This window comes from Onychostoma macrolepis, chromosome 04 (genome assembly GCF_012432095.1).
Source record: "Onychostoma macrolepis isolate SWU-2019 chromosome 04, ASM1243209v1, whole genome shotgun sequence".
NCBI lineage: Eukaryota > Metazoa > Chordata > Actinopteri > Cypriniformes > Cyprinidae > Onychostoma > Onychostoma macrolepis.
The window spans coordinates 23,694,449-23,707,481 of record NC_081158.1 but is presented as its reverse complement, the minus strand read 5'-3'; the positions used below and the strand labels follow the sequence as shown (position 1 = coordinate 23,707,481).

The following is a 13,033-nucleotide window of genomic DNA, read 5'->3' as shown; positions in this document are numbered from 1 at the left end:
ATAAATTAATAAATAAAATAAAAAAATGAAAAAATATACTTTCATGTTTTCTGGTATTCTGACATTTAATTACATGTTGCTTGCATTAAATTAAAATTTATAATAGTAAATATGTAAATTAAATGCAATTAGTTGAACCCTTTTGACTCACTTTGGTAGACTTAAGTACATCTTTATATATAATTTCATAATTACATCTGTTGTCTTTGAAATATAGTAAAAGTGTATCACTGAATGTACTGACAAAATATTCTTTAATGTCATTTCTATTGACACTTATGAATTTAAATATATTTGTAATTACACATTTGTGAAGCTACAGTTTAGTACATTTAAAATATATTAACCTTAAATGTAATATTGAATAACACACACCAGATAGTTTACAGGTGTTTTAGTATGTTATCAACACTTGAAAATAATTTTACTTCTTTAAAGCACAACATAAGATTATTAAAACATAATGATTCAAATCTATTAAAGGAAAATGTTAAATTACAAAGTGCACTGTTTAAAAATGTACGTGTGTTAAGAAACAGTCATTAGAGTGTACTCTCTTTAAGTACACTTAAGAGGATTTTATTTCATTATTATATTATCTATAAGTATTTTTTAATGTACTGTATATTTTTAGATTTAAATTACAGTGCAAGTGCACAGTCAATACAATTAAGTGAACTAATTCTTTACTAGGGTTGGTTTGTTATTTTCTAAATTTTTGTTATTTTCTATAAAGGCATTCAAGCTTTTAAGTGTGACTTAAGTGATCCAAAAACCTTTTAGGCCACTACATACAGAGAGAAGAGGTAGAGACGGACAAAAATTGTGGAAAAGAGGAGAAGGACAACATTGCAGGTGCAGCAAAAATGTTGAGGCAGTGAGTACAATCATCTCTGCAAGCTTTTGCAGCTATTGAGGTGCTCATAACTCAATTCATCATTGCGTATCTTGTCAATGCTTGCTGTAGCATGTTGAGTTGCATGGAGTTTGTTGAATGTGCTCTAAATTAGACTGCATTATGCAATACGACCACCGTTATAAATATACAAAGCATACAGTATGTTCACAGTGGAAGCATTCGCAGAAATAAATAATACTCAGAGTTGAGTGTTTCTTGAGCAGGGATGCTATTCTTGACTTTGTTTTGAATCTGACTGCTTGGTCTCAAAGGAAAGAGATACTTCATCCTATTTTGTGATAGTTTTTTCTAAAATTGCTAGGTTTTAACTTCAGCAAGTTTACACTCTGGTTTAACCATGCATTTTATATGCAAAACCAGCCTGAAACTAATTTAAGTAAAGTAACATGTTACACTTATATTGTCAATTAATTCATTCACATTACTATTTATTAATTTACATTTGAATTCTCCCCTTTTACCCATATTGGGTAGAATAGGGATATAAGGTGAACAAGTATTTTTGTTTGTTGTAATATGTGTGTGCATGTTGGATACTGGTATGTCATACTTTGTTGGCATAGAGAGCGCAACATTTTTTTTTTCACCTATACCAAGATTTATGGTTTATAACTTCAAAATAATGCTGGTAAATGAAAATAAAAAGTTATTTTGTGGTATAGTCTATATATAGTCTATATGTCATTGCATGCAAATTATGTTTGGGGGGGGACAAACACTTGTAACTAGCACATCATAAAGTAGCATTTCCAGCGTAAAAATGGCTGCAAGCCAAGCATAGAGCTTCCATTCTGGAGAAGAAAGAGTCTCAGTTAGATGCTGTTGAGGAAAAAGTAAGAAAAGTAATTTAGCACATATTCATAATTAGTTATTATAAAGAGTAGCGCAATATTGTAACATTCCCCAATACTGGTTGACTTTGTCAAAAGCATGCACAGTATAAATTCTGTATGGATAAAGCAGTTTAAATTTTAAACTGGTTCTTGGAGTTCTTGTAGAATCCTGTAAAAGCTTCTCGAGTCAGAAATATAATATTCTTGAATTTTAGGGCATTACACACCAGCAAAGAGCAAAAGCAGGATTACTGGCAACCAAGGGATGCAGAATGAATGAAAAATAAGCTTCATATGCCCGAAACCATATGAAAGCTTACCTTGAATGAGAACAACATAGTAACTATTCCTGAGTGATGACTGAGGGAGAAAAGAAAATACGGATTAAACCCAAAGTTTACATGAGGGAGTTATATGTGCCTCAGGGTACATCTCTGACTTAGTCATTACAGATTTAACATGAAGGAGTTAAAGGACATACCACAGTCTACAGAGAGGGAAACACAGCAATATGGCAATGTATGACAGAGAATGAAAACATGTCAGCACATGATACAATATGCAAACCTTGGCGTGTAATTAGATTTTATCAGGTCCAGGATTTTTCACAGACCTGTTAAACAATGTGACCGTGTGTTTCTGCAATCTGTTGCATTATGGGATGTGTGGTCCAGTGGCAGTGGTGAGACGAAATTGCTTTAAAACTTTGCAACAGCATGCAGCAAATCCAGTTTCTGCTGGAGTAACAACATACTGAAATGGTCATATTTTGTCTTGCAGAAAGATCATGGTTGCACACACTGTACAAATGTGCCTGGAGATGAAAGATATTTGTATCTGTCTTATCTAAATGTATCTACTGTATATTAAAAGGTAGAGATTAATAGCTCAAAATAGCTTCAAATGTCAATGGCATTAACATGGCATTTATTATTAATGGCATTTATTTTATTGGACATGACAACTGATTGAGAGAGATTTTTTTATAGTTTTATATTATTATTATTATTATTATTATTATTATTATTATTATTATTATTATTATTATTATTATTATTATTATTATTATTATTATTATTAAATCAGCCTGATATGATGTTTAACTATGTTAATTTATCTTTCAGATTTTATTCTCATTAATGCTCAAAAACTGAATTATTGAGTGCATTCATGTGTTAATTAAATGTTAATTAAATACTTTAATTAAGAGCCTTAGTATTAATATATTTTAATATTATGAATGAATTACAAAGTATTTATACTGTTTAATTGCCATGCTGGCATATTTGTGGTTAAGGCTAGGATGGATACGTATGGCGCTACTGGGCATGCGCACATCAATACAGCATAATTTGTGTCACACTGTACACCAATAATTACTATTTTTTTCCTTCTTGTAAGGGGTAGGTGTAGACGTTATTAAAACACAATCTAATAGGTAGAAAATTAATTTAATTGTTCATTTCCGGTCTGAGCTGTATCCCTTCTAGCCACAACCCATATTTGTCTAACGTAGAAAAGAAAAGAGTCTTGCCATAATAAAGGCCTTGTTTGTTGTAGAAACAAAATATGACAAAAAGCTGCACAGTATCACTATAAAAAGTGAAGAATATCAACAAAAAGAATGATACATAGAATAAATATAAATGAAAGGAATATAGATAAAGAGCATTGAATCTTTTCCCATAATATACTTACCCAGGAAATCCACAGAAGACACTGAGAATTCTCATATTACCTGTCTAAATAACTGATCTTGTGAATATTAATTTGTTGGTTGGCAGTGAATACAGTGTGTAGGTCGGTAAGGAACTCTTTGACAGGTTATTCCTCTTCAATAAAAATCAAGTATAATATGCTGTATTGAAGCAGTTAATTAGCTATAAAGCAGAGGTACAAGGTCAGGGGTGCCCAATCTTGTTTCTGGAGAGCTACCTTCCTCAAAAGTTCATCTCCAACCCAGATCAAACACAATTGAAGCTGCTAATTACTATCATCAGAAGCACTTGATAATTAAAAACAGGTGTGTTTGATCAGGGTTGGATCTGAACTCTGCAGATAGGTACCCCTGCTAGATGACCATTTTAATGCACAGACTAACCTTTGACCTCTAGTTTGCAGTCCACCTGAGCCTCTCCGAGGTCATTGACAGCCTTGCAGGTGTAAACACCTCCGTCAAACGGGCTGGGCTTGCGGATCTCAAGCGTACACACACCCTGGTTGCTGAACATGCGGTAACGTGGATCGTCTATGATGGTAATCTTGTTTTTCATCCAGATTACCTTGGGCTGTGAGCAGTAATGGAGTAAAGTATGAGAACACGGTAAACAACAGATAACATTACTGGTGAAGAGGAACCAAAGCAACATCAATCCATCAAACACGTGGCGTGAAAGCTGCTACTCTTCTCACATGTGGCTGCAGTAGAGTCTTGAGTGACAGAAAGACAATATGCTCAAAGATTATAACTAGCAGGTGCTGTTAAGCCCATTGGGACACTCGCAGGTCAGGCCACAAAGAGCTAAATACAGGTGTAAAGCCATGAGCACATGATTGGAGCCCAGCAGAATCAAAGACTTTCTCAGAACTTGAAAGAAAGAGCGATATGCATCAGAACCTTGTGTCAGCCAATAGGTTTTCATGGGTTCACTGACATTCATGCATATTTTTTTCAGTACATGTCATTTTTAGTCCCTTTTATCTGCACTTCAGATCACTTAGAAAGGATTGAGATTATTTGACCCTTTTCTGGTATTAACATCTGTTTCAGTGAACAGCACTAAATATAAATTTAAACAACGACCAAAATGTTTTGTGATCCGATTACTCAAATTATACTCAGAGGTTGTCAGAAACTCATGTGATGTGACCATGTTGCATTTGAATGCTAATGAATACATCCTAATGTGTCTGTGAAAGATTGCGTACTCGTATGTAAATCAACGTTGAGCTAAAAATGAGGGTTTTAAAATTGTGTTGTTTGCTAGTTCTGTTTAACTTTGAAAAATCCTTAAAATAAAGTATTTTAAAAATGCAGCTTAAATGGAAATAAACAAACAATTTAAAAAAAATGGATGTTTCATTTATACAAAGACTTTTTACATTTTAAAATATATTCAAACAGAAAACAGTTTTTTTTAAATTGGAATAATATTTCACAATAGGTAGTGTAGATCACGCGACGCATCCATCCATATCTCACATTCGATACAAGTCCTCAACTAAAACAACATTTTGTCATTTTTGGCAAAATTATAATTCAAACAGGCTATATTTAGCCTTTTTTGTGCTTTATCAAATGACATTGTGATCAGGTGTAAACAGGGCCTGTCTTGTGATCTAAATTGAAGTGTGCTTAAATAATTGAATAAACATGCAACATGCTGTAAAAAAAAGAAAAGAAAAAAAGTTGAGCCAACTTAAAATTAAGGCAACCAGCTTCAGCAGATTTTTGAGTTTTCTCAACTTGTCGTTTTAAGTTTATACAACAAAAATTTGAGAATCTCCCACAAAAATAAGTTGAAAAATCTGCTGAAGCTGGTAAAAAAACATTTTTTTTAAGTTCGCTCAACTTTTTTTTTTTTTTTTTTTTACAGTGTTGACTTACCTCTCAGAGCAGGTGTCAGAAAAAAATCATGAGGTAAAAGAACACATATGAAGTAGCTTTCTAGTAGAGTGTCACCTACCCGAGGATTGGCGCGCACGCTGCAGTTCAGGGTGGCGTTGTACCCTGCGATAGCGAAGGTGTTGATAAGCGGCTGAGTGAAAGTGGGCGGCTCGGTGAAGTTGCGGTCATTATACTCTGGGATTTTCAGTTGCAAGCCTGATTGAGAGTGAGAGGAAGGGCGAGAGGAAGAGGAAGAGGAGGAGGAGGAAGAGTGAGAGGGGAAGGGAGAGTGGGACTTTGCATGATACGAGCTATGAGCTGTATCATGGGGGAATTTCCCTTATGTGATGAGGAAGAGACAACATTTATCATCAGCATTGGCAAAGCATGACACACAGTCTGTTAAAGATATAATCTGCACTTGGTTATTGTCTCTCCAGTAATTTGTGGCAAATAAACAAATCTTTGTGTTTGTAGCTTATAGGGAGAATCTATGCAGACATATCAGGTAGAATCATCAAATTTGTGAAGCTACTACAAATTGCAGATCATACCTTTAACATTTCAGTAAAGCCTTTAAAGCTCCCTTGAGTCAAACCTCAGACTTTACACCAGGGGTGCGCAATCCTGCTCAAACTCCAAACCTTGATTAGCCTTGTTTAGTTGATATGCAAACTCTGCAGGAATGTGTCCTAATTTCAATAAAGTACATAAGACTAGAATTAGTGTTTACCAAACAATGCTGTTTTAGCCTTATTTATAAACTACTGTAGTTTTTATGAATTAGTTTTTCAAATTTAGTTAATGTTTAATAATTTATTTCAATTTTATATTATTTCTGCTTCATTTCAATTGATTTTTTTTTTCTTTATTAACAATAACAACACTGGTCCCAAATCATAGTATGTTAAAAGAGTTCAAATGTTTCTGTTGGATTCTGAAGTGTGCATTTATGCTAAGAAGCCAATGTTCCCCACCACACTTTACACAAGTTGTACAAAACAACGTGAGAGTTTTTTAAGTGAGGATTTAGCTAATGCTTTCAAGTGGTATGCAGCAAGAGGGCCTGTGAGATCAAGATCCTGTCCTTCTAAATATCCAAATAATGGACTTTCCCATCAACATACATGCTTTTAGTGTATTATACCTATTCATATTGGGACAGAGCCTTCATTTTAAGGAGCAGGACTGAACAACCCTTCATTGCACCCTGTCCAGGGACATGCATTTCAATTAAAAGCCTGACTAAGTATATAAAGACACACCAAGCAGGATGTTGATTAGCAAATTAGTGTTAATTAGGACATCAGCCCTCAGGTACAAAGGCTGTAAATTCCCCTGTGATTTCTCAGATTATAAAAAAAAAAACATAATGCAGTTCCACATCATCCAGGCCTAAATTAGTACTAAAAAGCAAATTCGTTAGGCTTAAGAAAACAGCTGTAAGTGATTTTAGCACCACTAGAAAAATAAGGATTGTTTTCGTTTCCATTCATGCTTTTGGTAGATAGTTTTATCCAGATTAACTTAGTGCATTTAAGGTTTATTTTGTTTTGTTTTGACATTGTGAACACCATACCAGCAACAGGAATGCAGAAACACTCCCTCCAGTAGTCCCGCCCCAAATACACACCATTGGTTAATGTTGGAAGAGGGCAAGTTTTCTGATTGGCTAAAATGCACAGATTCTATTTTGCTGTTTACCGTGCTGTCATAACTTAATTCTCAGGTCACCCGGACATTTTATAAGTGGTATTCCATTAAAAACAAAAACAAAAATCACTTACTGCAGCACTGAACAGGATTTAGACAAGCAGTTAATTTACAAAGGAGTAGAGCGGAGCAGAGCCTTACCTTCTTTCACGATCAGAGCACTGTCTTTAGTGGCAGTGGCACTTTCACTCAAGCCCACCATGTTCTCTGAGTAGATCCTGAAGAAATACTCATTACCCACCACCAGATCTGAGATTGTGATGCAGGTACGATGGTAGTGCTCTATACATGTGTACCACTCCTGTAACATACACACACGCTAATCAGTCTTTTTGTCCCCTTAAAATATTTTTAAAAACCTGTGTAAATTGGGTAAACTATAAAGTAAAATCACTACTACATCTCAAAAAAGTTACATTATTGGAAAAACAGCAGAATATATATGTTTGAAATCTGTGTTAAATATGAGTATCAGTGGTACAGTGAAGGTTTTTTCAGACCATTGTCTTTTTATCAGCTTTCTGGATGGTGTAGCCTATTATGGGTGCATTGCCGTTGTCCTTGGGTGGGTTCCAGTCCAGTGCTACATTATTCCCCCAGACCTCATCGATCTTTACAGCCTGTGGTGGGCCTGGAAGATCTGGGACAGACGGCAAAAGAAAATGTTCAACGGTGCTTTGATGGAGAACATGGTGGACTTAGGTTAGCTTTGCATCATGTATTTCTTATTAATACTTTAGCATTATTAGCAATATAGCTAGCATTAGCTCAATATATTTAACATTTAGCAGTGTTGGTATTGTTAATTAAAACATTGTTTCATAATTGAAATTATTCTGAAACACTATTAAATTAATAAATATTATAAATATTAATATTTATGTAAATATCAGATGTTTGTTAAATAAATTCGAAATGTCACCTTGACAATGAACTTAAAATAAGTTTGTTGAAATACTAAAATTATGCATTTCTTTTAAATTTTAATAAAAAAAAAAAAAATGACAAAAGCACATAAGAAAATTACTAAAACTTAAATTAAAATCAAAATAAAAACCAAAAAAAGCTAATTCAAAATATAAATAATACAACAACGTTATATAAATTATACTAAAAAAACACTGACTTATGAAGACTTTCCGTTCAAAACATTTTGTTAATTGCGTTTTTCTTAACTAACCGACTATCTGGATGTCCAGTGTGGCCGTGTCGATATGATTCTCCACTTGTACGCTCAGTTCGTATTTCCCAGAGTGCTTGCGCTCAGCTTTGCGGATGAACATGATGCTGTCACAATCTGAGTTGCGAATGCTGATGGTTTGTTCAATCGGCTGACCCTCCTTCAACCAATTGACTTTTGGCCTAGGTTTACCCTAAAAAAAACATTTTGAAGTTTTCTTTTGTGACCCAGATAGGAGGAATTCATTCGAGGGTTTATTATCATGATCTGTTGGCTCACCACAAATGGCACGACGAGGTTGACGACTTCGCCAACCTTTCGAATGTACGTCTGCTTCAAGTGTCGCGGTATGCGAATCTTAGGAGGCTCTGCCAAACAAACAAGACAGCATAACCAGAACTGGCTTAAAACATCTGTATAACCATAAATAATTGTTATTTATCTAAATTATATATGCTATTAGTTTAAATACACTGTGAAATGTGGCAGCAGGCTCTCACCGATAACCTCTTTGACCAGTATGGAGTGTTGGGTTGTGCGTGGTGGACTGGCCCCAGCAGCATTTATGGCCTTGACACGCACCAAGATCTTGGCCTCCACTGGCAGACCGGTTATAGTGTACCTCGTTTTTTCAATCAGCTCTTTATTAGTAAGTATCCATTCGTCAGCTGTCAAATGCAGTATTGCATAAGCACAAGAACACATGAACACCCACCAGTGGAGAACAACTTATGCAAAGCATACAGTATATGTTTGTAGTCTTACTTCCTTCAATGCAGTATTCAACTTGGTAGCCATCAAGTCCAGCGGCACCGATGGTGTCTGGGGGTCTCCACTTCATGGTCACTGTGGTATCTGTGACGTCATCCACCACCAGCATTGTAGGTTCACTGGTCACAGCTAGTGAACGTATTAATGAAGGTACTGATTAGTGTTGCTGAATGCTTTGTCATATTTTCAGTTCATTTTCTAAACATGAAACATAAATTTTTTGTAAAATAGCTAGTGTAAAAATGCATCCTTATATATATGATTTCTTAATTTTAAATAAATAGTTTTTTTTAAAGTTAATATTCTTTGCATAATTTGTTCTAAAATAATAACTGTAAAAATATATATTTAAAATGCATCCTTAGATACATGTTTTATATTATTTCAGATTTTTTATCTATTTTTATTCGCCTCGGTTTATTTCGGATTAATGTAATAAACTTTTATCTCTAAAAGTTTTTTTTTTTTTTTCTGAAATTACAACTGAAATATATATATATATCTTTTCTCAAATTCAGACTTGGATGCTTAATTTCTTTCTGCATTTTTTCATTTTCTTTTTAATCGTGTAATAATTAGTTTTACTGCATGTATTCAGACAATATCTTTGCACAAACCGTAAAAATATATATTTCAAATGTATCATTACATTAATATTTTCAGCTTTTTTTCTCAATTTCGTTAATTAAAACTTGATTCCCACATTCAAGAATGTTTGATAAACTCTCAAGACATTGTTTAAATGCATCCTTAGATGTTAATTCTTGTTTTTTCATTGTTTATATGAACAAGTGTAATAAGTGTTTCTGAATTTTTTCAGACAATGTTTCGCAAAATCTGTTCTGAAATAACTGCAAAATATATATTTCTCAGGTTTAATCTTAGATGCGTAAATTCATTTTTTCTATATATATTTTTTCCCTGTTTATTTTGAATAATATAATTAGTTACTTAATGTTTACAGCCAATATTTCCCATCATTTGTTCTGAAGCCATAAAAATAAATATTTCAATGCATACATAGATGATTTCTATTTGTTTTCTCTATTTATTTTGATTTAAAAAAAAAAAAAAAACCTGGGTTTGTCTCCCATATTCAAAAGTGTTTAATACACTCTAAAGAATCTATCAAATCTATACGTTACACTATTGCCACTGTGACCCTACATTATTTGAAATCAAGCTTTAGATCTTTCTAGTTGAAGGAACAATTTATCAAATTTATAATTTCTTCTTGTTCTTTATTTGTTCATTATTTACTAATATTACACATTTTCCCCCTGAAACACACACAATTTTTTGAAGAATTTTGCAGACTATTCTTTTAACCCATACAATGATGGCCACACATGTGTACCCCCGAACAAAAACACACGTGAGAGAAGATCTCTCATATCTCACTGGTATGTTGTGAATTTCACAAGGATTTCTCATTAGTCTAGACTCTTCTATTCTCACGCAACTCTTGATGTCTAAGCTGTGACTGAAGCAGAGACTTTGTCTGATCTCATAACATTATAATCCGCAGATGGTTTGGCAGCCATTATAAAGTCGCACTCAGTATCTTCTAAATCTAAGGCCTGTCCTGTGGAGGTCACAGACCGAATGTTTTGGATGCTGGTGTGAGCACATCAACACCTGTTGCATAGGAACCGAAAGGGAACGGAAAAGCTCTGGTGTCTCTGCAGTGTCTTTGTCTCACTTAATGGGATATGCGTAAATGATCATGCTGTGTGTTATGTTACATAATAGACACAGCGCTCATGACATAACTGATTTGAAGAGACACAAAATCCCATTGATAATTCATATGGACCACTGGTGTACTCACCCAGGGGAATGAAAGGTTTGGAGGGTTCACTGGGTTTGGAGACGCCGATAGCGTTAACCGCAAAGATTCGCACCTCGTATGGCACACCTTCAATCATCTTTTTTGGCTCGAAGGTGGTCTCTTTGCAAAGGTCGAAGTTCAGCCTCATCCATCGAGAGCTCTGTTTCTTCTTTCGCTCAATGAAATATCCTGTGTTATATGTCAACAAAAGCATGAATTAACTTTAACATGAATGAACTGAATTAACTAAATTATGCATATTAATGTTACGCTGATTAGAGTCTCTAATTCTCAACTGCATATTTAAGGGGGTAATTTTTTTATAATTTTTTTTTATCCACAGAAATCTACTTACAATGCTAAAGGAAAGTTTTGAGTTCTGAAAGTGATAGTATTATTTCAGAAGATTAGGGAAAATTTGATTTATCACAATGTGATGTTAATATTCTTTGCATAATTTGTTCTAAAATAATAACCGTAAAAATATATTTTTCAAATGCATCCTTAGATACATGATTTATATTATTTCTTCAGCCTTAGATGCTTGATTTTTTTTTTTTTTTCTTATTTTTCCTCTTTTTATTTTTAATTCTTTAATAATTATTGTTACTGCATGTATACAATTGGTCATTTTTTTATAATTAATTTTTTTATCCACAGAGATCTACTTACAATGCTAAAGGAAAGTTTTGAGTTCTGAAAGTTATAGTATGTCTTATTTCAGAAGATTAGGGAAAATTTGATTTATCACAATGTGATTGATTCCAAAGGTAATTAAAAAAAAAAAAATGTAATTACATTTTTCAAAAGTGACAGCACTTTTTATTATGTTACAAAAGATTTCATTTTCAAATAAATGCTGTTCTTTAAACTTTCTATTTTTCAAAGAATCCAGAAAAAAATTCTACAAAACTATTCTGCAGCACATGAATTTTTAACAATAAGAAGAAAGCTTTCTTGAACACCAAATCAGCATATTAGACTGATTTCTAAAGGATCATGTGACACTGAAGACTGGATTAATGACTGCAAAAAATTCAGCTTTTAAATTACATTTTAAAATATATTAAAATCGAAATCAGTGATTTTAAATGTCATAATATTTCACAATATTACTGTTTCCTACGGTGGCCAAGAGAGCTCAACGCACTATAAATAGAAAAAAACACCTGCAAATTAAGAAAACAACTTCATCAATTTGACAACACACTTGCTGCAAATGCTCACAACACAAACAATAAAGAAACGCACTGCAAATACACACAGCACAACCAAACAAAGAAATTTCTTTATTTGTTTGTGTTGTGAGCATTTGCAGCGCCTGCTGTCAAACTGATGAAGATGTTTTCTTGATTTGCTGGTGCTTTTTCTATTTGCATGTGTTTTCTGAAGTTGCAGCGCGTTGAGCTGTCTCTGCCACCGTAGTTTTCACCAAAAAAGTCATTTGAAAAAGAAAAAAAACCCCCCAAAATTAACAGGCTTCTAAAATATCAATAAGATGCATTTTTTTATGCACAGGAAGTTGATTTACCAAGGATGGGGGAACCACCATCATAGTGTGGCGGCTCCCATATCATAGTGCACCAATCTCCACCCACATCAGTAACCTGAGGAGCCATAGGGGGATCTGGGATATCTACATAAAACAAAATATGGTACAATTTACAATGCCATCACCCAAACAAATATTGTTTTTTCAGGGTAAAGTGTCTTACCAACAACTTTGATTTTAACACTAGCTGTGTCCTCTCCAGCTTCGTTCTGAAGGACGATCTTGTAGTTTCCAGTATCTTCTCTTTCTGCAACATCAATAGTGAGGCAGGTGTGATCTGCAAATGTCTCTGCACGAACCCGATTTCCTGAGTCAAGGATGACCTGAAACGACCCATGAGGCCAGTTTAATCCAGGTGTTATATATTTTTATTTTTTCTTCAGTCGTTGTTTTTCTACTCCTCTCTACTCACCCGTTCTCCCTTCATCCACACGACTCTGGGTGCCGGTTCTCCACTAATAGGGATCTCCAGGCGGAGTTTGTTTCCAGCCACAATGGTCACCGTGTTGTCCTGGGCATTCAGTGCCTCTAAATGCACCCTGGGAGGATCTGCAGAGTTGATCCAAATGGCATTCTTTCAGAGAGCTTATTAGCATAAATATGATATGCATTGGAGAACTTTTGGAT

The 13,033-nt window shown here is 34.2% G+C and overlaps 2 protein-coding genes across 5 annotated transcripts in view; one reads left to right on the top strand and one right to left on the bottom strand.

The window, feature by feature from the left end:
• Window positions 1-4,329, top strand: part of gnptab (N-acetylglucosamine-1-phosphate transferase subunits alpha and beta) — a 37,464-nt gene extending 33,135 nt beyond the window's left edge. Inside the window, exon 21 of the mRNA XM_058772131.1 lies at window positions 4,030-4,329. Coding sequence (XP_058628114.1) covers window positions 4,030-4,053 — 24 coding nt within the window. The 3' untranslated portion in view covers window positions 4,054-4,329. The remainder of the gene's footprint in view (window positions 1-4,029) is intronic.
• mybpc1 (myosin binding protein C1) overlaps window positions 1-13,033 on the bottom strand; it is a 31,151-nt gene that overhangs the window by 1,306 nt on the left and 16,812 nt on the right. For 3 of the 4 annotated variants that reach the window (XM_058772136.1, XM_058772132.1, XM_058772134.1), the window contains 12 exons: window positions 12,819-12,955; window positions 12,570-12,729; window positions 12,386-12,490; window positions 10,855-11,043; window positions 9,018-9,152; window positions 8,753-8,920; window positions 8,532-8,620; window positions 8,253-8,445; window positions 7,573-7,712; window positions 7,214-7,373; window positions 5,439-5,575; window positions 3,854-4,040 (listed from right to left, as the gene is read on the bottom strand). In XM_058772136.1, coding sequence (XP_058628119.1) covers window positions 3,854-4,040; window positions 5,439-5,575; window positions 7,214-7,373; window positions 7,573-7,712; window positions 8,253-8,445; window positions 8,532-8,620; window positions 8,753-8,920; window positions 9,018-9,152; window positions 10,855-11,043; window positions 12,386-12,490; window positions 12,570-12,729; window positions 12,819-12,955 — 1,800 coding nt within the window. Of the gene's footprint in view, window positions 1-2,072; window positions 2,113-3,853; window positions 4,041-5,438; window positions 5,576-7,213; window positions 7,374-7,572; window positions 7,713-8,252; window positions 8,446-8,531; window positions 8,621-8,752; window positions 8,921-9,017; window positions 9,153-10,854; window positions 11,044-12,385; window positions 12,491-12,569; window positions 12,730-12,818; window positions 12,956-13,033 lie in introns of all 4 variants that reach the window. The other variant, XM_058772133.1, reaches the window with a different exon arrangement.